Source organism: Acromyrmex echinatior, chromosome 16 (assembly GCF_024713525.1).
Source record: "Acromyrmex echinatior isolate Ae372 chromosome 16, ASM2471352v2, whole genome shotgun sequence".
Taxonomy (NCBI): Eukaryota; Metazoa; Arthropoda; class Insecta; order Hymenoptera; family Formicidae; genus Acromyrmex; species Acromyrmex echinatior.
Window position 1 is genome coordinate 2631480 of NC_141867.1, and position 26666 is coordinate 2658145.

The 26666-nt window shown below is 32.5% G+C and overlaps 1 protein-coding gene, 2 long non-coding RNA genes and 1 pseudogene across 7 annotated transcripts; 2 read left to right on the forward strand and 2 right to left on the reverse strand.

The window, feature by feature from the left end:
* Window positions 1-2877: 2877 nt before the first annotated feature.
* Window positions 2878-12780, reverse strand: LOC147907044 (uncharacterized). Its single transcript, XR_015547778.1, has 3 exons — window positions 11800-12780; window positions 9407-9543; window positions 2878-8720 (listed from the first exon to the last, which is right to left on the reverse strand). It is a non-coding gene; the product is annotated as an uncharacterized LOC147907044 (long non-coding RNA).
* A 101-nt stretch (window positions 12781-12881) lies between these two features.
* Window positions 12882-20352, forward strand: LOC147907045 (uncharacterized). Its single transcript, XR_015547810.1, has 4 exons — window positions 12882-12983; window positions 13466-13647; window positions 14059-14139; window positions 20154-20352. It is a non-coding gene; the product is annotated as an uncharacterized LOC147907045 (long non-coding RNA).
* On the reverse strand, window positions 16084-22887 carry Brd7-9 (Bromodomain containing 7/9). Of its 5 annotated transcripts, none has more exons than XM_087414778.1 (4): window positions 22701-22886; window positions 19651-19762; window positions 17154-18854; window positions 16084-16955 (listed from the first exon to the last, which is right to left on the reverse strand). In XM_087414778.1, exons 3-4 carry the CDS (start codon window positions 18742-18744, stop codon window positions 16279-16281), a joined length of 2268 nt encoding a protein of 755 aa, XP_087270904.1. In that variant the 5' UTR covers window positions 18745-18854; window positions 19651-19762; window positions 22701-22886; the 3' UTR covers window positions 16084-16278. The 5 variants fall into 5 exon arrangements, with proteins under 5 accessions (XP_087270904.1, XP_087270903.1, XP_011069300.1 ...); XM_087414777.1 differs by lacking the exon at window positions 22701-22886 and adding an exon at window positions 21186-21471; XM_011070998.2 differs by lacking the exon at window positions 19651-19762 and having other exon boundaries at window positions 22701-22887.
* Window positions 22888-25643: 2756 nt separating this feature from the next.
* LOC147907046 (5S ribosomal RNA) lies at window positions 25644-25762 on the forward strand (annotated as a pseudogene).
* The last annotated feature ends 904 nt before the right edge of the window (window positions 25763-26666 follow it).

Consider the following 26666-nt stretch of genomic DNA (forward strand, 5'->3'; position numbering starts at 1 on the left):
TCAATTCCAGACAGGTTTATACACCTGCTGCCTCAACAAATTTATTGCTATAACAACGAGCATATATTGTTATAGTACTGTACGTTTTCGACTTGTGTACAAACTTTACCACCAAAAAGTCGCTTGCTCTCTTATTTTATAAACAAGTAATTTTACGCTGACAGGTATATTATCCTTTTGGATGCAGATCCAGAAGAAAAATGCATTCAAAATATATAGCAAGTGTAAAGACAAATTGATAAAGCAAAATAATGTAACAATAAATAATATAACAATAAAACAAGAAGCATTGCGCTATAATAAATAATTTAAATTTAAATAGAATTTCATTTCTTTTTAAAGTTTCAAAGTTATTAACATTATAACGAACACGGAAATATTGAGTAAAATGTCAATTTTTCTGGCAGTGCAATATTTCGAAGCACAAAGTGGAAGATGTTGCAAATAATTCTTAATTACGCGAAAGCCGGTAGAAAATGTTACTCGCGATAACTACGAGATGCAAACGAATGAAACTTCCCATCGAGGCGAAATCAAAGCCTTATATTGGTCCTGTCTCGTTATTCGCTGAAAACGGAACGGAGTTTATGGTTTCCGTTAAACTTCGAAGCACTAGTTAACTCTCTGATATGAGAGATTGTACGATCCTCAACCAAGGGAATCTCAGATATTTGCTGCATTCGTGTAATCATAGAAGTACGTCAGTGTTCAACAATATCATTACATAAGATAATACTAGTCAACAGACGTCATAGATATATTATATTGTATAATATATGCAAAGTTGAAAATTTGTGCTAAATTTAACTCATTTTACATGTTTTAAATGATTCATCCAAATGTGTTAACTTAAATGTTAATATAAAATGTTAGAAAATAATATAAAAATTAATTTAAACATTATGTAAAAATTAATTCAAAAAATGTAACATTGACAATTTGGAAACAAATTGTAGGAACATATTTCTTGAGTAAAATTAGCATTTATGTTATAATAAATTAACATAGTACATTCATCTTTTATTCATTACTTAGACTTTATAATTTAAAATTACATTATCATAATTTGTATTATTTTAGGACTAAAAAGATTAAATATCTCAATTTAACACAAAATATTTAACATAATCGTTTTTTGTGTTAAATTAATAGTCAGATAGGCTAACAAATTTAACATAAACCGTTTTAATACAAAATATTTTCTGCTGTGTAACAATAATACTTAATGTAATATTAATAAAAAAGGATGCCTGGTCAGTGAGAATTTAATTTAGATTTTGATTAAAAATGCATATATAATTGCAGAATTCAATATTAATTCAAATTTTATTTATAAAATGAGTTTTCTGTCTTTTACATCGAGCATTTTCATCTGGTTGATGCGTGTTGCATTATTGATGAATTACACAACGTACATGCATGCAAAATAAGTAAGGTATATACGTATATATTCGCCGAAGAAATCTGTTTTAAGATCAAACGGACCGCTATCGTCGTTCCTCTTGGTGAAACAAAAGAGAGCCGTCATCGCGAGAAGAGAACTGTTCATGCATATGTTATAACGAAGCAAGTAGAGAGATAATCCATACTTCACGGGCTTTCATCTCTTTTTTTCTCCATTTTTTTTTCTTAAGCAAACAACACCACTATCTTCTATTGTTATCATAGGAAAAAATTTAAATAAAATTATCGTACAAATAAGATAAATCATTTCTATAAAGATAGCTATAAAAATACTTTCTTTAATAACAATAATGAGAAAATCTTTTATCTTTAAGAAAGTATGTATATATCGATATGTATATAGCATATGTATTAAGTATTATTAATCTTTATGCTTTAAACAAATTATACATGTGAAAATTGTATTTATAACATTCTATTTTTACTCAGAACATATTTTACTCAATTGGTAATTATACTATTTGATAGAGCAAATATTGATTATTAATATTTCAGATTGATTATATTGAAAATTCGAAAATAATTGACGCGCAACCATATTTCTGAGATAAAAATTTAAAAAATTTATATACATATGTGTGTATATGTATTAATCTAGCATCTAATTTTGACCATAAATTTGACCGTAGCGTTTCTTCTATTTAGTTGAACAAAGTTTTTTAATTGCAATATGCGTGCGCGAGATGATTTTTAACGAAGTTATGAGCAGTCGAAGTCTTATATAAATATTCTTCATATTTATTAATCATTATTATTAATACCAAAAAATCGCGATCATTCAATAACAAAAAAATCTTAGGGATATTAAAAAAAAAACGATTTTGTAGAGAAAACATTAAGTGTTCATATTAGAAAGTCAAAAATTTTTATGAATTTTTTTGAATATCTGTCAGGTCACAAGTGAGAAAAAAAATTTCTCATTTTGTCCAACTCATAGTTCTTTATATATAAAAATTACCAAATTTACAGAAACTAAAAAAACATAATAATCTTTTGAAACTAAAGATTTTAAACTTTAAAAGCTTATTTTTAAATTTAAATTTCGGTCATTTTTAAGGAAGTTGCGCGCAGCTGCTTGAATTCTGAATATAGTAAATCGGGCCAAAATTTTCACACTGACTCAATAATATCGGATTTAGAATCTAACAAGTTTCAAATCATCATTATTAATGAAATATTTATAATCGATATTTCAAAATAATAAAAAAATTGTAAAAAAATTTCACATTATTCTAGATCGCATTTAAAAGTATTAAAGAATTTGCGATTCGAATATCGAGAGTAATAAAGCTAAGCATGTGCATGTACAATAAAAACAAAAATGATTTTTCGAATATTATCAACGAATTCTTTCATATCTATAGAAAGGATCGATACTTTCCTTCATTTCATCATTTCACATCGCTGAATTGATTTCTTTTTTATTAGGATAAAAATTATGGCTTCTCTCTCGATGGCTATATTGAAGTTATTTGATCGAGAAAAAGAGAAATCAAAATACAAATTTATTCGTGAATTTCTAAGGTATTCTTTTCCGGATGTATGTTCATCGTATTTTTTTGCCAGGAGAAAATATTTATTTTGCGTATTTAACGTAATTAATGTTGACTTTTTACTAAAAATTTTATATTTTTAATGTATACGGTATATTGAATAACAAACACGGATTATAGATTTTTCGATGGAATTAGATACTCAATATGCTTCGTATAGAGAAATGGAATACAATAACGAAAAATTAAACGCATAAGCATTTGAATTCACCAAGCTGTTCACCGCAAAAATAACGTAGCAAATGAAAGATTTCTTCCGCGCTCTCAATGCATTTTCTCTTTGAAAAATCACGATTGTAGATTTTCTATACATTGCTCATGAAATTTTAGAAACAACAGCCTCTTGTTTGGTACAATAAAACGTGATTTTTATAGAAAACTTACTAAGCATTTATGTTCTTTCGTATGAATTAAAATAAATGTTTACTCTCTAAATCAGTGGTTAATTACTGATATCAGTGCCAAGTATGCTAATGGTAATCAGTGAATTAAACGTGAGATCCCTAACTTAGCTAACCTTATTATGTGATCTAACTAACCTTGTTTTAGTGCTTAAATTTAATAAATGTAGAAAATTGGAATTAACGTGCAAATATCAATATTTTATTAGGTGTTGGAATTAATTCGTAGCGTTTTACAAGTGATGGGAAGTACTTTCATTAATGTATTTTTTAATGCTCATGTGAAATAAATAACATTCTTTCATTAAAAAACGCTACGAATTAATTCCAACACCTAATAATTATATAATGCTTAAACATTCTTCCTTTTTTAATTAAACATCACTGATTATCAGTGCCAAGTATGCCACTGGTTAATTAGTGACTATCCACTGATTCCGATTTAGAGAGTAAGTTGTCAAACATAAAATATTAAATATATTAATTATAAACATAAATATTTTAAATGGAAATATTTGAAATGAAAAAAACCGTGATTGAGACGTCTCCGAAACCATTCCACTTTTATCGAGAATATTTTTCCATATCTTCCATATTTTTTTAAGTATTTTCTTGGGTAAATTAAAATGGTATACCCTGTATAATATTATATGTAATATATTATCTATCGCGGAGATCATCTTACAATTAGTATAAAATAACCATAAATATTGCCTTTTCATCTTGTTATATAAGATATAATATAAATTTAATATCAGTTTAAGAGAGACAGAGAGCGTTAATATTGTATATTGTACTTGACACTTTATATACATATATAAAGTATTATATATATATTTTGCTTTTGAGTCGACAGCCTTTCTCGATAAAATATAATACAGCTTTTACCAAATAAAGCATTACTTTGTCAAGTGTTAACGCAAAGGAGGCGAATGGAACATATTGAAATTTCTAGAACATAATATGTGGCGCACATATGTTACATATAAGGTAAACCTATGCTCTCAAGTCATTTAAACAAGCCATAAACAACTTCCTTCTCTATAACGAGAGTATGATTGCTCGTTTAACATTAAAGTTATGACAAATTTTCTCTCTCTCTCTCTCTCTCTCTCTCTCTCTTTCTCACGCACACGCACACACACGCACACGCTGAAGTGGTCGAGGAAAATAACTAGTATATTCGTAAAGAGATTTTGTGCTAATTATTAAAACAATTTTAGTTAATTGAATTCTCGATGCCAACGAAAAATGGCATCTTCGTTATACAACAAACAAAATCATTTTCAGCTACAACATTGAAAATTTTTCAACCGAAACAATGCTGACTTTAGTCGTATTTTCTTGAAATGTTATAAAGTAATTACTAAAGTAGAGTGTATATATATACACACACACACACACACACACACACACACACACACAATATATATATATATATAAATATATAAATAAATGGAACGACTTAACAAAATTAACACAGTATGGCAAACATCTCAAGCTATAGATTGGATTCTGTTAATTAACTCGATAAAAATAAAAATTGTGATAAACAATGCTATACTATAAGAAGTAACAATGAACTAATTTAAATTTTTATTCGCTTTTAATAAGCTATTCCTAGCTGTATATACCTATACAGTTCAAATTTCATACAAAAGACTGTATAATTTACCTGTTCAATAAGCATAACTGTGAAAGTTGGGATTCGAACGTCGTACAACATCCTGCGCGAAGCTGTATCCGATTTCCGTCAAGTTTTAATTGATTCCAGGGAAGAGCAAGTTAAACCAAGATTAAAATAAAGTGTCACGGAGAGACCGGCGATATGCCGTGTAATTAATGCACCTAATCGCCCGATTTAAATCGTTGCTTTGAGTGACGCTATTGTCTCTCAGAGTCTTAATTATACATATATTGAATGCCGGCGCTTTTACGATTCGCGTGAATCTTGTGGAAATATCCTGTGTCTAATTTCATTCTCTGAATCCATACAATATATTTTTGTACATATACGTAACTATTTTCTTATTTAATAAAACATTTTAAAGTGTGTTTGTCTTGTAGTCTTATAAAATTATAAAGAAATAAATTAAGTATAAACTCATATATTAAGAGTATTTTAATAAATTTAAAAAATTACAAATTAAATTAATTTTTTAAAAAATAAATTTTAAATTTGTTAAAAATTATCGTTTTTCTATATTATATAAAAAATAAAGCTTCAACGCTACAAAATAAATTCTTAATTATCCTCAATGTATTTTGCAAAATGAAATAATTCGAGAAATGTTAAAATATAATAACAATAATTCTTTTCACGTTCAAGCGTCTTATAATAGAGAAATAAAATAGAATTTACTGTTTGCATGACGAAATGTAGCGAATACGTTAAATTATTCATGTTCAACATGTATATGGTAGTAGAGACTTCTTTGTAACGTGTAACTAATTCATTACTCTCAATCCTCTAATGAGATTACTCGGGGCAGTCCGTACGCGGTAATGTATAACTAATTTTACCAGTATAAACGAGGAAAACGCGAGGGGAATGTCTCCGACTCTTAATCATAATTCTTTCTTAATGAATCACAACTGGACTTGAGCACGTTCAGTGTAATGAGATCAAAAGATTTAAGATCTTTTAAACTAACACATCGATAAATTAATAAAGTGAAGCTCCTTAAAAAATCATCTTAGCAAAGATTTCAATCATTAGTTCAGTCTATCAATTTACTCACTGAATTAGAAATTCATCCAATTATTCCTTCAAGTTCAAATCATGTATTCAAGATTATCAATGTAACTACATATATCTTTCTAACGTTGCGCTCGAAGAAAATCTATCTCGCGGTAAATTATTTTCACGGTTATTTCAATTCGCGGAATTTTTATAACCCTTGAAGAAAACTTCCATATATTATGTATAAACTGATCAGTAAAATTTATCCACGAGTTATCAGCTTCTCGGCCACACCGCGGTTTCTCGCGAGCAAAATAAAGTGTGGCGCCCCGCAAAATAAAATACAAACGTGATGTAAAATTATGGCCTGTGGCAGGTAGCGGCGCGCTTTTCCTCAACAATGTGAAAAAAACGACAATCTCTCCCGTGGGTGTGTCGGCGTCAACGCAAAAATATCTCGGTGCACTTCGCAACTACGATAATCAACATGAGTATGCAAATCGAATCGCGACTTCATTTTCGACGGACCGCGTATTTGTACGCATCTATTGCACGCAGAACGCATTTCTGTGCGTACTGCGTCAGCAAATATATACAATGTCGACCGCAAATCAGAGTGATCCTCTGTGATTAAACTATCATGAAGCCCGCTAACGGTAGCACCCTTCATTTGCACAATGATATGAACGAAGGCAATAAATTAATAATCTATTTATCTCCTATAAACAGACTCATTCTAGCATGGAATTCGATAACTGGAAGAACAGTTTAGAATTTCGAAAGGAATACAATTTCGATTATTATCAAATTAAGATAGTTTACGTTACATTATGAGAATCAAATTCCGAAATATATTGCGCAAGTTTAAATTTAATTAAAAAATTAAATTAAATTTATTCTTTCTTGAGTAAAGCTTGAAAGGTTGTAGAACTTTAATAGTATCGAAAAATACTAGGGGTAACTTTGACCTAAATAACAATGTCCAAATGCAACATAAACTATCTTAAAAATATCTTGAAGATTAAAAAGACATTTTAAAACATCTTATGTCCAAATTTTGAACATGCGTGTTGTCTGCATTTTTTTTCAATTTAGATCAAAAATTATCCTGACTATCCTGACAAAAAGCTTGTCACAATTGTCCTGAATTAATTCCATTCTCCTTAAAATGTTCTTAAAAACAAAAATCTAAGAGACACGAATCAAATATAAGCATTAGCTTTAAGGAATGTTGTTTCATCCCTTAAACTTGAGATTGAGTCGATATAAAAAAATGTATGTCTATTGTATTTAACAGCATATTTCAATAAGAATTGAAATATCGGTTCCGGACAATTGTGATAAGATTCTTGTGAGCCAAGTTACTCCATTTTACGATATGCAATACTTCAACTTCGGATAGGAATAACATTAATCGATTGTGACACAGGCTAGAGATCTAACGTAAGAAGAAGGAAAAGAAAAAGAAAAAGAAGAAGAAAAAGAAGATTGTGATCGAATTTAATTCAAAATATTAAAAACTGATAGCACGGTATTTTTTAATTATCGGTATTGATAATTCCGAAGAATGTAGATCGACATAAGCGAACTAAAATAACTATCTCAAAAATATGAAACAACAACCTACCGGCAGCGTGAAAACTACGCTTGCACATGTCATTTAAATGTCCACCGCATTTTCAAAATAACGGAATATGGCTTAATTAACCTGTCAGCGAACTCGCAGTGTCTACAGTCCATGCAGACTTCAGACACTTTTGAAATCCGACATGACAATGTATATATAAGTTATGCGCTTCACGAGTTATTAATCTGGCGGCTCATGTGCAGATACATTTCAAACATTTTAAAACTTAATTATTTAAATGTTAAATCACTTATAATTAAGAATTTTCCAAACATATATATTCAAATAACCAGTAAACATAGATAAGATGGATGAGCTATATAAAAAAATTAACGTATTGCAAATATAAATGCAATTAAAACAATTGCCATCGTCTTTCTATGTAATAACATAGAATTAATGAACATTAATAAATGATCAAATTAGTTAACATTATTAATATATTAATTGTCAATTACTTTTGTATTAAATTAATGATATATGTAGAACTAATGGAGTATGTATACTTGATATATATTCTTGTAGAAAAAAAATTGAAAATTGACTGATGAGTATGATAATGCTAAATAACATAATGCTATTAAATAATAATATTAATTTATACTAGCTCATCCATTTCGAAGTATATCTATCTATGTGTACAATGAATTTATGAGATATTACCTTATCGATTTTATTTATAATATTCTCTTATATTCCTCTAATATGAATTTTTAATTATTAATTATTCTTAAATCAAACATGTCCATAAAAATAAATAACGCTTTCAGATATCAAACGTTTTAAATAATATAACATATTTCATTGCTGCATCTGTTTTTCATTGAAAATTCAAATTTTAATATATTAATAATTTTTTGGAAAAGTAATTATCTCACACACACACACACACACACACACATAAAATTCTCATAAATTCATTATTAAAATAAAAATAATTAAAACTCACCGGTCCGATGCGCAGCAGCGGAGTTGTAGTATACGATGTTAATCTGTAAAATATAAATTTATTCAAATTAAACTTATGTCCAAAATAATTAAAATAAAAAAATAATTATAATGTGTATGAAATTTTTTGTTTTTTAAATAAATATTCAAACAAAAAATTATAATTTGTAAAAAATTTCGTTCTAATTGTAAGTATAAACAATTATAATTTTTAATATACCGATGTGAATAAATCTAAAGAAATTATCGGTCAAAGCAAATCTTAGTACTTAAATATTTCGATATACCTAAATCAAATGCGTTTAGAAATCAAACAATTTTAATATAATATAATATAAATTTCATTGTGATTCACATTGAAATATCTAAGATCCTTTTTAATCGAGATAATAAGATTTCTCTTAATTATTATGTAAGTATAAACTTGTATAATATTTAATTAAAAAATTTAATTCTCTTATAAATAATTTAAATAATTATAAATATTGAACATATTGGAATATTTTATGTCTCCCCATAAAAATATTAGGAGCACACATCACACATTATTATTAAATATTTCTTATATAAATATTTCTTAAGTATAATATCTCAAAATAATTTAAAATACATTATATGAATTGTGTTACACAATAATGTACCGTACGAAATGTATGCGACTTTCACGGGGACTTTCATAGATAATTAATCTTAAAAGTGTTAAACATTTTATAAATAATAAATTACTCACCCTCGGTTGCTCCGCCGATGCCTGATGCCACCCCGGGCCTCCTCCTCCTCTGTTCCTCCTCTTCTGAGACTTCATTGTCATTATTCTTCATCCACCCACCATTGCACGTTACATATACCTTCTTGTACCTCTCACGCCTGAAATAACAAACGTTCTATCTTAAGACAGTTGCTATCGCGTATTGTAACAATACTCAAGACTAAGATCGTGAATAAAATCCGCGGAATGTGCAGTACTCGAGATTATGATCGTCGTCTTGCGATTGTTTCCCGGCGGATTTCAAGCATAGATCTCATCAAGCTCGTATTAAAGGATACATTGGAGATTGAGAATTGCGAATTGGAGATTAGAGTTCAGTTAGTCAGAATGAAATGAATTGACATTAAAATTACGTAATTGGCCAAATTCTAATCTCTAATTTACAATCCTTAGAGCTGGGTTGTTCCACCTTTTGGTAAACTTCAGCTCACTAACTTACTTTTTTACTCTTTTGTTTATCTAGTAGGTAAATTATCACACATTTTATCTGAAGATGGAACAAGCAACCCTTAATGTGTAATGTGACGGACTTGACAAAGTACACGTTCGTGTCAATGATACATACGCCAAGAATTCACGCCATGCGATCGTTAATTGTCACGATACAACACCGATTACGATTAGCGTCACGACGTCGCTTGACTCGTAATCGAGCCATTCCGTATTCGTGAAGTTACGTTAGAATTGAAAAATTCGATTGCAGCAAACTTCATTGCGATGCGATAAGACGTGAGTCAATTTAACGATTGATGAAGACGCGATAAATTGCCCGAAAATGTGTCTCAAAGTTCGATTTATGTACATTATACATAATATTTAAAGCCTATAAAAGATAGTATCGTTAATGAACCGTTGATATATCATGACTCTCCGATTTTTGTTCCGGTGACTCGTGCATTAAAAACTGAAAAACTAAATGACTCGTTAAAGTATATTAATTGATACTGGTGGAAAATTCAAAGTGTAATACTTATATCTAAATTCAAGAGTATTTGAGAAAGCAATTACCGTCCATAAAACAATGTAGAACAATACTTAATCCTCCGGAGCTGACAGTAGATTTATTGAATCCACTCAATTATACTAAATGTCTTTATCAAAAATGTCAAACAATTCAATTTTCTTTACGTTACATCTGCAAATGGATTATTCTTATTGTAAAAGAAATTAAGTATTTCTTAACTCCTTTTTATACAAGTTATGTAATTTTTTGATTCCTTGAAATTAATTAGTGTCTTTAATTATAACATAAATTAAATGCTGCTTACAAATATACAGCGTCAATATAACTGTTACAGATTTAGACATCAGTTCCGGAGAGTTAACAGTATTCCATTCTTTGTAGTTTCGATTTTTGTTCCGCATGAATAAAGACACGAGAAAACACACGATAGATAAAATATCGGCCGATTATTGTGTGTCGTGTATGAAAAGGTTGGCAATACATATACAATCTTGGCCAAAAATATCATACACCTGTACTATTTTCACTATATCTGAAATTCGTTTGTCTGTATTATTCCTCCATTAGTTATCGGCATTATACATATAATAATTTCAAAAGTTTTTACAATAAAACAAAGAATTTTTCACAGCAAATGCCATGAGTCAACTTTTAAACTAACGCCATATAACGGTGCCTAATATTTTTTACCAAGGCTGTATGTAACCGCACGATGTAACATGAATACGACACAATTTTAAGTATTGGTACAGAATAATCGCTATTAGAGCTTCGTCATACTCACTATAATTGCGTTTCGAAAGATAATATACGGCTCACTCGAGTATCGGCGCGAGAATGGTAGTGACTGGTACGGTGACCTTACGCAGGAACGCAGGACGTCGCGCACCCTTAGGCCGAGTTCACATCTTGACGGAAAAATGGAAAAGCGGAAGCCAATCGGAACTCGCAGTAGTAGTACATTTCGCTTCTGTCTTTCCGCGAGTTCAGATTGGCTTCTGCTATTTCGCTTTCCATCTTTCCGTCAAGATGTGAACTCGGCCTTACGTCGCGCGACGTAATTTGTAAAGAAATTCGAAAGCCGCAGGCCAACCGATTCAAAATTGTAACATTGAGAAATTATGAAACAAAATATATTGAATATTTTATTCCTTGCGTTTCAGATTAAATAGTTTCAACGAATAGATTGTTATCGAACATTCTCGAAGCACATTTCTTTCTTCGTGAACTTGCTAACATCACTTAATAACGTTTAATTCCGTAGAATGAAAATGTTTTGAAAGTTTAATGGATTGTTACTTAAATCTTAATTATTTTCCGCAAACGACACAACAGTTGACCGACATTTTCTCTGTAATGTGTTTTTTGTCCTAAAAATGTGCAAAATTACCTTATACATCGATGACCAGTCGTCATGTCGTCTCGAATTGGAAGAATAGCTTTTACGAATTACGAGACGATCATTTTCTTCACATTCGATCAATTTCTTGTTCTTATTTTTACGACGTACTACTTCACACATCGTAGACGACGCCATTGTAATCAAGAATCGATCATGCTAGCCAATATTTTCTTACGGTTCGTAGAGAATTGTACCTATGCGTCTCATCACGACCACGTTCCGCAGGATAATAATATGTGACGCACTTCACGACGTAGCTCGACCGTTGCCCGCCGGGCCGGCTCGAGTCTCAATTTTCAAACAAGGTCACGCGTGTTTACAATAACGCACTGCGACGTCGTGCGAAATTCAATGTGTTAGCTAAATTCGTTGCTACATAATATTCAACGTATTTCTAATTAAAACAAGCTGAATATAATTCATTTCTTTCAGTAGATATTATTACAGAATTTCAGAAAAATATCGGTCGCACATTTTGCGCTTCATTTCGCGGTTCCGTTAGTATTATTTGTACCTACACGAAAAGAATAGCTTTGCTGATTTAACTATCTAAAAATTAAGTGAAATACATATCTCTGATTTTATATTTGAAATAAGTTATTTATCTATACGAATAGTTTTGTTGATTTAAGAAAATTTGCATGTAAATGAAAATTGATAATATTCTATATATCTTTTATAGAAAGGATATATAGAATATTCATTTAAGTATGAATGATTAAAAAGAATAATGTTGGAATATCTCAAAAATACCTCATGCGAATAATTATTAATTACGTTTAGAAGAACTGTTCAAGTAATATACGAATAATAAGTGCCAGAGATGCTACAAAGAAAAAGCGCAAAATGTACAACGATATCCGTTTATCAAAATCATATAAAATAAGAGAAAGAATAAATTAAATAAATTGAATATTTTTCATACGCAACGCGACAGTTGAACATCCGAACGGCGCGACGACAACCAGCAAAATGGGGGAGCGCGAATGTGGCGAATAGCGAGGGGGAGCGCGAATGTGGCGGATAGCGAGGGGGGGGCTGTCTACGTCATCACTTTGGCATTCGCAAGCATTCGCTCGGTGACCTCGGCGCGAGATGAACGTGTTTAGGTGTCGCTCCGAGTGTCGTATTAATTTGAGGGTAATCAAGTAGTAAGGTTGCTAAAAGCTAAGGTATGTAGTATGTACTAATAGTTGAGAAACAGATCACATGAAGTTATTTAAAATAATAAATTCTAAATAACTTTTATCCTTTTTATTAACTATCTAAAAATTAAATGAAATACATATCTCTCATTTTATATTTAAAATAAATTATTTATCTATACGAAAATAGTTTTGCTGATTTAAGAAAATTTGCATGTAAATGAAGGTTGATAATATTCTATATATCTTTTATAGAAAGGATATATAGAATATTCATTTAAGTATGAATGATTAAAAAGAATATATATTGTTGGAATATCTCAAAAATATCTCATGCGAATAATTACTAATTATGTTTAGAAGAATCGTTCAATTAATATACGATTGAATAAGTGCCAGAGATGCTATAAAGAAAAAGTATAAAATGTACAACGATGCCTTTTATCAAAATCATATAAAATAAGAGAAAGAATAAATTAAATAAATTGAATATTTTTCATACGCGACAGTTGAACAGCGCGATGACAAGCGAAATGCGAGGGGGAAATGTGGCGGATAGCGAGGGGGGGCGCGGCTGACTACGTCACTTTGGCATTCGCAAGCATTTGTTCGGAGCGAGATGAACGTGTTTACGCTCTGAGTGTCGCATTAATTTGAGGGTAATCAAATAGTAAGGTTGCTAAAAGCTAAGGTGTGTAATATGTAATAATAGTTAAGAAATAGATCAGATGAAGTCATTTAAAATAATAAATTCTAAACAACTTTTATTCTTTTTATTAACTATCTAAAAATTAAATGAAATACATATCTCTTATTTTATATTTGAAAAAAGTTTCTGGAATTTATTTTTTATTTTTTATTTTAAATAAGTCGTAACAGTATTCCGCCGATTCCTGGATGCTACAAATACTTCGAAGCATTTTTTGATTGACCAATTAGCAAAATATTTTCTTTTAATTAGTAAATCAAATGCTTCGAAGCATTTATAGTAACTTCGATCTCTAAATCGGTCATTATTTTTTCTTTTCAAATTTTTCCGTTTAAGAAAAAATATGTATAAAACCGTGATTTTTAATAAAAATTGGACGATTTTTTTTTGCAGATCGTAGAGGATGAATGCTTCCTTCCTCGCTTTCCATATGAAAAGGATAAATATAAATCTGCACTTTATGCAGCGAACGAGGTATGAAATGTTTTACGGTTAATTAATATTCATTGCAATTTATCTTTGACAGCGGTATACCGACAGCGATGTCGGTGTGATTACGCCTCTTTCATGGCGAGCTATTTTTGTCATTAAACTCAGTTCAAAGAGCACGTGGCGCAAAGGGCTCTGCCTGATTTCCGAAAATAAACTCTAGCATTTGCGTAATCCCGCTGTCAGGATCAACTCACCGAGCACGCGGTACAGAAATACGATTATGGGAAAGGAATTACACATTTCTCGTAAACGCAAACGCACGTGATTGCATTATCGGCTACAACAGCTAAAACGATATTGTCTGATATAAACGGATTACTGCAATTGCTATCATATACATATATAGTGTCATTGCTGCTTCGTCTTTTGTGCTTTTGCATATTATTCTCCAAAGTAGTTGAAATAAAATTTTTTTTTATTTTAAAATGAATTAGAATAGAGAAAATTATATACAATCACGTGCTATTGATGTTTAAAATTAAAATCTATCATTTAAAAAATGCATTTAAAACTGAAAAAAAATGCAGTCACGCTTTTTTATTAACTCTTCGAAACAGATCATTAATGACAGTGGGATCTATTGAACCTATTCAAGTAAATCTCTCGTTAAAAATATTAAACAGTTCAATTTTTTTGTTATACGTAAATCAATATTTTGTCACCTGCAAATTTGAAATATCTTTTAAAAATTTATAAGTATTTATTCTTTTTTATGTGAGTCATGTCATTTAAATTTGATTGCTTGAAATTAATTAGTGAGGTTTAATTATCATAAATTGAATGGATTTTACAGATCCAGCGTCAGTAATTATGCTGTAAATTTTTATGTGTCAGTTCTGGAAGGTTAAAATTGATATCTGAATTTAAAACTAAAGAAAATGCAAAGACAGTGCTTTTTTAATAAATATTTTTCTATAAAAATAAACGAAGCCCACGAAAGTTCTCTGTTATGATTTTAACTTATAATCTCTTCGATCCTCATGGAAGTCTCAGAATTTCTATATTTCTGTATTTCTGATTGTAATTTCTAAGCTTGAAATTCGAGACTTGCGAATTGAATTGCGTATTAATCTCTTTGAAACTTGAAACGTTCACGGAATATGAGTAGTCATGTGTACATTATTGCACGGTATATAACATAGATGTTTCATAACATCATCCGCTTCCTCGAGCACGCCATGATTGATTTTATTTTCGATCACGAATAAAATTTATTGCGATAGCCACTCGTCTTCCCATTACGCTTTGGAACACAGAATACTCGATAGTGGCTATACACTTATCAGTAATCGATAGCATCATTGTACATTTTCTTTATGTGCCTTTCGATATATACTGTATACGAGACCAGCATTGTGTTTTGATAATGTGGTACGCCGTATCGAGTATCGATATATGTAAATTACATTCCAATGTTACGAGCATCGCGTAACAAATGCAACTTACTGTGCGCGGAATAATAGATATACTATCTATGAAGATAAATGAAACTTTATTTTATACTTTACAAAATGATATAGTGTTATCAAAAATTATCTATACATATTTTTTAAATTCTTTTATCTCTCATATCAAAAATATATCTTTATGACATAATTAAAAAATTGTCACTTTTTATTTGCTTACAAAAAAAATGGAAACATAATGAAAATTTCTCTGCAATCAATTATTACACTAAAATATTACAAATTTTTGTAATTCAAAATGTTCAAACTTATTTTCTGGAAAGCCTTGTTTTTGAGATGTAGCAAATGAACGATATATGCGATATTATCACTAATATATTCATGAAATACTTAATTTACTTTAAAATCTTTAAAATCCTCTTTAATATCATTTGTGTGTCTTTAACTTTAAACGTTTCTTTCGCATTTTTCACTAAAGATAATGTTATAAAATGAATAGGTTTGAAATAAAGTAAAGTGATTAAAATCAGACACAGGACTATATGATCCGATTTATTAATCGTACATGCGAAAGTAGCGTATCAATAATAAAATTTACAGAATTCTGATTCAGAATATATTTATAATTTATAATTATTACCTATTTATAAATTTATAATTATTACTTATTTATAAATTATGGGGAGTTACGGAATATTCGAATTCCGCGCTCGCACTAAGACTCAGACAGAATGTCTTCCAGAGTTTTATCATCATGGAGAGGCGAGTGTCCTAGAGTAGGATCGCTCTCGAGGAATTCGCGCAATTCAGACTCGAGGTCAGCCACCACGCCAGATGGTTCTGATGCGCTCAGTAAAGACGGCGGCGTCTGACTGCTGTGCGTCATACCGATCTGCATCTGAATTGCCGACGGCGGCTGATTCGCGCCTACAATACTGATATTTTGATTTTGCTGGCTGGTCGAACTCAGTAGATTCGCGTTTTGAATTGGCGAGGGGGCCGGCAACAGATTCGACAACACCTGATTGCTGCCATTGCTCGGATTCGGCAGTAACGAACCGTCAGTGACTATAGTGGGGTTGTGCGTAATCGGCTCGACTTCCATGGGCTCTGGTCCGCCCAAAGGTGCTATGCCCATAGCTCTACGCAATCCGTCGACCGGCGCGATCCCTGACGGTGGCAGTTTCTTTGCTATATCGGTGAGATTGTCTGTGATCTTCTCGGCAAGCATCACCTCCGTGTCCGCTGCCTTAGGAACATTGGAGAGATGGGCCGGTGGCGGTGCTGACAAACGCTCGTGTTGAACCTGCTTCAGCCGGCCCAGCATCTGTGATGTATCATCAAGACGACTTTGTAGAGCGGCACGTTCCTCGCTATATTTAAAATCCTCTTCTGTAAATAGAAAAAAAACGTGTAATTATAACAGAAGAGAAGTAATTTTAATCTCGAAATTATTGAATTATAATCGACGTTATGAAACAAAATATTTTTTTTTGATATATTTTGAGATAAGAATAAGGAAACGATAATATTTTCAGTTACTTAAAATAATGCTAAATCATTCATTTTCATTGTTACTATTATAATTACCTAAATTTTCTAAGAAGTTTATATCGATACCGAGATCCGATAGTGTCTTCAGTTGTTCGATATCAACCTTGACCTTATCCAGCAACGGAATGTTACGATTCACATCCTGCATGGGTTTTTCCAATAAATGCTTGATCTTCTCCTCCTCCTCCCTTAGTCTTCGCTTTTCCTCGATGAATTTCTTCGTCTTCCGATGATCGCCACCCGTGAGAATGTCTAGCAGGTCATCGACCATGGTCAATGTGTAATCACAGTCCTTAGCAAAGTCTAGGATAGATTCAGCGTATTGCACGGCAGTCTCGTCACCATATGTTTGATAGACTAGGTCAGTTTCCTCCTTGGTAAGATTCGCGAACGTCGAGTCATAGCTAGGTGCGTATGAACCGAACGCACCATAGTAGAGAGGTTTCACTGGCTTTGACATGTTCCGTCGATCCTCCCGGAATCCAGCCAATGCTCCAGTACCGTGATTCAATTTGCCTATCAACTGTCCTAGGGATACAGGTCTTTGATTGGTTCCAGGAATAATCCCGTCCCCGGGTACAATAATCTGCAGGCTGGTGGTACCGTCCTTCTTCTGCCGCAGGAAACCCATCTTCGAGTTGACCCTCTTCAAACTGAGTTTCTCCGCCGCAGCTTTGGCTGCACCTCTAGCCTGTTTCAGTATCTCTTCTGGCGTCAAGTCGTCCGGTATCGCCTCGAATTTTCCTAAACTAGCCAGTCTCATTTTTCTTTGATTTTCTTTCCTAAGCTCTTCTGCCTCCTCATTACGTTCCTCCTGTTCGCGTTCCTGCTCTATCTGTTCCTCTGTCACAGGAGCATTCGGATTATTAAGGTCTTCGTTGCCCAATTCAAATCCAAGCTCCTCCTTTGTAATATCATTCATGTACATCAGGACTGGCCTAAGTTGTCGTAATTTCTCTGGAGTGACCATCTTCAAACCAACGTGCAACAATTTCTTCGCCGCCTTGTAGTAGATGGTATCGGGATGATTATATGTCATGGCATTGTCGCACATGAGCTTGAAATCATCCACGAATTCTTGCAAATTCTGATAGTTATTGTCATCTATCTTTTGTTTTATTGTGCTGAAATCCATCGGATTCGTAATTATTTGAGAGTAACCAGGCGCGATGCTGTCTGTGACTGGCCAAGCAAAAAATTGCTGTGGATCCCGCTTTTCCATGGATCTCAATAAATGCTCCAATAACCTTTGGAGAGGCGTGCGTTCTGCTATCTTTCTGAGGACGCATGTTCTAGGCTCGCGATGTGGCGACAGAGAGCTTACGTTACCAACACCGACTCTCAATTCGCCACCCGATGGTGGCCTGGGTGGCAACAACTGATTGTGATTGGTACAAATCTTCTTAGGTACAGGCTCGACCAGATTCTCATCGGCGTCACCAACTGATTCTTGACTCGATTCCTCTCTCCGTCTTTTCTTATCTTTGTGATGATGTTTGTGTCGTTTATCTTTCTTTTTCTTCTTCTTCTTGAGTTTTTTGTGACCAACATATCTGTCATATTCTGCATCTCCTTGGCTAACGGAATAGTTAAGACCCAATTGTTGTTGATAATGTTGCGAAAGCATTGTAGTTTGACTTGGCGACTCGCTGCCGTGCTCAGGTGTTCCAGTACTACCTCCTACCTTTAAGATTAACTTCAGACTAGGCGGCTTATCCGTCGTTGTGTATTGACCTTCTGTCGAAGAAAAAGATATAGTTAGTCATCATTTTGAGTATTTAAAATGATGTCTTTTTAAGCAGTGTACTAAAATTGTTGTTCTAAAAGCCAAATATATGATCCGTTGAAAAATATGCCACATGCAGCAATCAGGACATTTTGCGGAAAGATTATGCAGGACGAGATACAACATAGTAACACAAAAAAAATATGACGTCGGAAATGTTGCATGACATAAAGATATCGAAAGGAAGTGCAAATGATGAACAGATATAAAATCTACGGTCATTAAGGAGAACACATAGGATAGGAATTGTATCAACGATGATGTAAAAATGATTTTATTAACAGGACATGTGACCTTGTTTTCACATTCAACAAACTGGAAGCGAGATGGAAGTAGCTCGACTTATAAATCAAACAAATCTTAATATACGCTATAAAATAATCTTCATCGTTATATCAAATCGAATAATCGGCGGGAATAACCAGGGAGAGCAATCATTAAAATTGAAAATACCTCGCTAGGAGGTCAAGCGAAGCATATGTGGCTCTCAATGCCACGATACATAACAGCCAAGGGAATTATACGATTGAAGTGCAACAGGTTTGTCTGTGTGTGTGTAATCTATCTGTAATCTAAACATATATACTACTTCCTTGCCACAAGGAGGAATTCTTATCGTAGAATCTTGTTGCACTTCAACGGGTTCAACAGACAAAAAAGAAAGGGTTTGGGGCATTTGATAATTTTCGAAGCACAGCTAGCTTCTGTCGTGCGACCAGTCCATGTCCGTTGTTACACGTCACTTACTTCCACGTCGCGCCTGTTGCTGCGGAACGCTCGGTTTATACTTTCGTATCCACCTCGCTTCTACTCCAACCTCACTCTCAGTTTGTCCGTGGTGAAAACGAAGTCAACATTCCTGTGCATCATTAAACTATGAGTATGAGAAGGATCCCAATGAAAATTGGAAAGAGTGTGGACCGTTTTACAAATTGAGACGCAAAGATTGACGGTCCATCGCCCCAAAGCATTCTCATTTTTCATTCGAATCCTTTTTTTAAATGATGATTGACATAAAAGTACACAGCTTAGCTTGGTGCGATGTAATGATGCCGCAGTAACATACATTCTTATAAATCTAATTCTATTTCTAGCATGGAGGAAGCTACACTATGGAGCTTCCTTATCACGCCTGTTTCCATTAGATTACAATTCAACTTACTCTTCGTTCTATTCTATATATCTATATCTGTTCTATATATCAATCTAGATTAACTTTAAGCTGTAATTTATCTTTTTTTAATTTTTAGGCCTGGAGAGAGGCTGCTTTCCTTTTGAGAAACACAGTCGGCACGAATATCGTTCATCTTTGCATTCAATGAATAACAAAGATAAAACTTGTGTTATTATATTTCCTAAAAAGAAAGCACTAAAGATAAAAAGATAAATCAAAATTAATTTATATCACGTTAATATTAACACTAATATAGTAGAAATCGCACCTCATGTTGTTAAATCCACACAGATATTTTCTTTTTAGATTGTACATTGCTAGAAATGAACATAAGAATTAGAAAAAAAGATGAAGAGTAAGTTGAACTGAAAGTAATCTATATTGGAAACTAGAGACCTTATAATAGAGTCTGGCTACGAGTGATTTTGTCAAAATCCTACAAGAAGAAAGTATATAATTTCTCCCTGTATATACAATGACTGTATTCAGCAGAAAAAGCATCTTTGCAAATGTAAAATTTTTTAATATGATTGATTTTATTCTTAATGGATGTAAATGATGGATGTAGTGATTCCTTACTGGATGTAAATGTATAAATCAATCATATTAAAATATTTTACAACAATTGCTGCTTTTTCTACTGAACATAACTAATGTCTCATTCTAACTTATACTGTGTTTCACTCATACAACTTTAAGATTGTAGAATGAGATGGTATATATATATATATATATATATATATATATATATATATATATATACACATACACACAAGAAATTATATGTACCTTTCTCATAAGATTTTGACAATCACTTATGGCCAGTTTCTGATATAGGATCTCTAGCAGAAACGAGCATACACCGTTTGACACAGATCTTGACATTGCGTTGGTGATACAGGCTGTTTATTTGTCGAAACGAGGCGAACGGCCGGCGACAGTTTCTTTATCCGACAATTGACGGATTAAACGAACGGTAGAAAAGAAGAAAGTTTCGAAGTTTGAAACTAGAAGAAAACCGTCGTAAACCATCAAAGACGCGAGATACAACGGGAATCTCGATCAACTGGAGAAAGTCGCGGGCCTATCGTTACCACTCGTTCCTCACCTTCGTGCCTCTCGCGCTTGTGCTTTTTGTGCTTCTTTGAGCCCATGTCTCGAACACTTCCAACCGCAGATTGTATTTCGAAATCAAGTATCGGCGTCCTTTGCGTGAGTTACTGCAACGGCCTATGAGAGTGCCGCGCTCCGTTACGTACACAGACAACACGCGCGGCGGCGACCATTGATGATGTCACGTTCACTGTTTCACCGTTTCACCGTTCCGCCGTTCCGCCGTTCCTCTCGTTCCGACTCGCTGCTTCGCGCGTGTCATTTAAATATTTCGAATGGAGTTCTACGTTCTATATCTGATTTTCTCATCGAGAATTTAGACATCACACACATACTGGGGATACCGCATTTAAATTCACAAACCAAAAAAGGTTATATTGACTGAAAATTCGCGACGAAAAGCGTGAATTGATTTAATTTCGGCAAAAAAAATAATGAAAAAGGATATCCTTGATGAAAATTTTTCTCAAAATTCTTCATGTTTCAGTATTTTTACCTAAATTTCAGAATTTTTTAAAATTTTTAACACACAATTTTTAACTTTAGAAAATTTCTCAGATTTTATGCACGAAATAAACATTTGTGCCGAAAAGTGCTGAAAAAGTTTAAATTTTTTTCTAGATTCTTCATATATGTGAATTTTGAAATATTCTAAGATTTCTAAGTTTTTTCATTCTATAATTTCTGAAAAAACTTGTAAACTCTGAAAAAGTTGAAGATATTTTTTTTAGAAATCTTCATAAATCTAAAATGTTAGTTTTGAAAATATCATGAAATATGAGAATTTTTTTCACCAAGGTGGTAACAATTTTTCTTAAAATTCATATAGATTTTCAGAATTTTTAAAAATTTCTATATAATTTTATAACTTTTTGAAAAATTACTGATTTTTTAATATGAATTAAAATACTGAAAGTCTGAAAATCTTTATAAATTCCAAAATATTGTAAAAATTGTCATTCTATTCCAATCTATAATTTCCAAAGAAAACTTACAAACTCTGAAAAAGTTTAAGACACTTTTTAAGAAATCTTCATAAACTTAAAATACGACAAATTCTTAAAAATATTATGAGATATTATAACAATTTTTTTACCAAAGATACTTTGCGTCGATGAGATTCCCGGCGACTTGAGCATTCCATCGCGAAAAGAGCGAGAGAGAATAACAGACAAAGGAAGATGGAGAGAAAGGATCTTGATGTATACGTTTCATCTGGAATCCTCACTCCGATGAGATATTTTCGCTCTCGGCGTCGGCGATAAGGTCGCCTCGTACTCTCGATGTCGAGAACGAGAAAGTGTCACAAAAGTACACCCGGCTAAATTACTCACACGAAAGTCGACTTTGCGTTTCGAAGATGGCGACCATTGCGAGTTTACGAGCGTTCGTCCGTCCGTACCGCGTACGTCGTACGTTTGACGGACGGGCGGAAAATCTTCCCTAACCTACAAAAGGTGACTCGCGAGCCGGCGAGCGACGTAATCGGACGCCACGACAAGATACTCACCTGCGCTGATCGTGCGGCACGTAGACGACAAGATCCTTCCGGTGGTCGGCCAGCGACTCACCTCGCGCGACGAGCGACGACTCGGCGACGCTATACGCGATTAAAGGGACGGCTCTATCAGCTGTTTCGCGCTCGAAACGCCAGACGGTGCGAGAGGAAGCGAGAGAGAGAGAGAAAATGAGAGAGACGGGGAAACGCGTCGCTCGCGCGTTCCTGCGGGTTGCGACTGGCAAGAAAAAAATGGAAAGAAGGAAAGAGTAACACAAAAGGAGAGGAATACCGCACGCACTCTCGCGCCATTCCCGACTGAACTTTCGCAATCGCGCCTCGCGCCCTTCTGTGAAATCACCGTCCGTGGAACGCGAGATAATAAAAGATTATACGATGACAGACGCGCCGGGATGATATGGGTCGGTAAAAATAAAATTTTGTCTCCCCCCAACCTTCATCTTCGGTGCGACGTGTGATTTTAGATTATCTCCGCAGATGGTCGCACAGCATCACGGAGTAAAGTAAAACGACACTGGATTTGACATCGAGTGCTTTCGCGAAGTCACTCCGATTTCTAGAGACAAGTAAAGAAAGTCATGTCGATATCCATGCGTAATTAGAGATGAAAAACTGGTTTTTTTTTACTTTGAAGTGAGAAAGCCGAATAGAAAATTGAGGTTTTACAATTAAAAAAGTATATTGTTTTTTAGCAAAAACCTACATTCTAAAAATATCCGTTTAACATCATTCAATATTTAGATAAATGTATAATTCTCAACTATTATATCAACACTATCATGGTGTGGATTTGAAATCACCGTTATATTAATATCAACATGATGTGAATTTAAAATCCATAGTTTATTATCAACACATTAAGATATGGATTTGAAACCCATAATTTAATATATCACATCATGTTAATATTAATACCAACATGGTGTTAGAATTACATAAACACCGCGTGCTGTTAAATCTCACACAAATATGTTTTTTAGAATGTAATAAAAAAAATATATTGATAATAGAATTTTTATTCTTTTTGATATTCATCGTTAAAATATTTGATATCTATATTATTTTATATTTTGTCTTTATAACTTCATAAATATCGAGGAAACATTTTTGCCTTGTTGTAAAGTCTAATGAGTTGATAACGCCTTTTCGAAACTGGATCTGACAATGAGTAGCTGCCGTCACTTATTGTGAGTCATTGCACTACAATTTCATTGTTTAGCAGGGGTGGCCAACACGCAGCACGCAAAGCATTGTCAGTAACATGTCTGAATGAATGGAAAAATTCCATGTGAATTATTATATAAATCAACAAAATATACCATCAAATGTCCACAGAAAATATATATTCGAGTAAAAAATTTTTAGGACGAAAATTAATTTTTTTTTATCGAAATTCTTACTCAAATTTGTCACCACGTGTATTGTCAGAAAAAAATTTAGAACATCCAAAATGATACGTTAAAATAACAACCTTCAAATTTATTTTTTACTTTTGCATTTGTTTTGTTCACTTTTATGTAAACTATTTATTTTTAAACGAATGTAAAACATAGTAAAAGAAATACATTTTGTTAAATAGAAGAAATTTTTTGTTCAATGCAAAAGAAAAAAGTATAATATAGCAATTCTTTTTTCCTTAATTCTGTAGCAAAGTAGTACATAAAAAATTTTAAACCTTTATTGCGACACGTCAGACAAGATTGACCACCTCTGGTTTACTATTATTTTTACATAGGAAGCTTTTGAATGAAAAATTCCATGTGAGTTATAAATCAATAAAATATACTATCAAGTATCTACAGAAAATACATATTCGAGTAAAAGACTTTTTTTTAGGGCAAAGTAAAAAATTAGTAAAAAGTTATTAGCACAAAACATTCAGCTTGGTTCGTAATCCTTTTATATTATTTATTTATTATTAAATTATTGAACCAGTTTTCTACTAAATTTTAAAACTCCAAGTTTTTATTTTTTATTTTTTTTGTAATTTTTATCTCTGCATGCAACAACTCACGAACAAACGGCGAGAAAGGCCTAATACTCGCGCATAATCGATAATGTTTTATGCATTATGCCTCGGGCGAAATACAGACGGAAAATGATGATTTTCTGATAGAAATAAAAAAATAGCGGTTTATCTATGCAGCTTGTCGTCTGAACGATGGCGTTGTAATGTAAAGGGTAACGATCTTGTCTTAGAAAATAAGTTACACGATTTCTACCTTGAAAAAAAAACACGAGCGGGAAAGAAGGCTTTTTTGCGATTACTCGATTTTGCGTAACAGTGATATCGCATCACGATATATAACCCTGAAATTATCGCTTCTTTTTTAAAACCTGCACCTGCTTTCCGATTTCAATGTGTAAACTTTATTTACTCGTTGGGAAGCGAAAATCTGTTATGTCCATGTTTTTTTCAATTATTGTCCAAAGTAAAGAAGATCGATATTCAGAGATTAATGATTTTATTATAAGAGTTTCAGATTCGATGCACCATCTACTAATGGCAAATATTCCTGAAGTCATTTTGAGACGAAAATTTTAATGACAAAATAATAATTTTTGAATTATAATAATTTGAAGTTAGCAAATTATACTGTCTAAAATTTACGCATTCAGATGTGGTACAAATAATTGCTTCTTGTTAATATCGATATAAATATTTCTTAGGCGAAGATAAAATTACTGATATTTCTAATTATTCATATTTATTATGTTAAAAAATATTTAGTTTGTATATTATATGTATTAGAATTTTTGTCATAAATGATTTTAGGAAACTGTCATTAGCAGATGGTGCTCGAGTTTGAAACATCATGTATATATATATATATATATATATACATACATTTTTTTATTATATGTATGTTATTTAATTTAAAGAAGAAGAGTTAAAGTGATCATTTATCTATTACCAAATAATTCACATGCTCGGACAACTTCCAAATCACGTTCAAAGTACCAGTTCTCGTCTGATCACTGAAGTCAAGTGACGTTGAGCACGGTTAGTACTTGGATGGGTAATCGCTTAGGAACACCGTGTGATGTTGTCCTTCATTTTTTTTACTCCAAATTGAAAATAAATTTTAAAGACTTTCTTTTTTAGATTCGGCACTTGTTAATAAATTGTTAATTAATATTTATTTTCTACAAGTTCCACAACTAAAAACTTTTTTAATAAAAAATCTCTCCTCCATTATTATAATCTTACATTCACTATAAGTGAGTATGGACATGTCCACAAAATTTGGGTTGAGCCTCACATTTCTCCTAAAAATTTTATCCTACATTTTGCCTATTTACATATCTTCAGAAGAAAAAAAGTTATGATTTTTACAAAATCTAATATTTCACATACAAATTAAAAAAAAGATATTTCAAGCTTTAAGATATTGAAAAAAGCAATTCATTAATGCAAAAGCTATTGTTTATTTAACAGAATTGATAAATTTTTTGAAAAAATTCTGGATATGCCCATAGATATTAGGTGTTGGAATTAATTCATAGCGTTTTTTAATGAAAGAATGTTATTTATTTCACATGAGCATTAAAAAATACATTAATGAAAGTACTTCCCATCACTTGTAAAACGCTACGAATTAATTCCAACACCTAATATAAATATTTGTTAGAAGTAATCATACAAAAGAGAGTCGGTTAGTTTCGTCAGAAACATTGTGTCTTTTATCTGAAATCATCTCGATCCACACGACAGTCATGTCAAGACATGAACTTGCTAGTTACGTCACTGCACACCCACGCCCGCGATGGATAGTGGTGCAACCCGCGAGAGGGCGAACTGGACACACCCTATATCGTGAATACACGATTACGGAAAAGAGAATGTAGGAATATGTCGAGTCACGGACGGTTCTCTTTGTTGTCAATTTAATGTCCACTCCTTTGATTGCTGATTGTGAGTAAGTCCTATCCTCCAATCTCCTTGCACTTTTCACG

What these genes read in the sequence shown, in the direction of transcription:
- Brd7-9 (XM_011070996.2), bottom strand. Translation starts at nt 21,231, where the DNA reads ATGGGCTCAAAGAAGCACAAAAAGCACAAGCGCGAGAGGCACGAAG. An exon ending in CAAGCGCGAGAGGCACGAAG is followed by an intron (nt 18,855 to 21,185) that starts GTGAGGAACGAG and finishes TTTCTTCGACAG; the next exon opens with AAGGTCAATACACAACGACG. An exon ending in AAACTTCTTAGAAAATTTAG is followed by an intron (nt 16,956 to 17,153) that starts GTAATTATAATA and finishes TTCTATTTACAG; the next exon opens with AAGAGGATTTTAAATATAGC.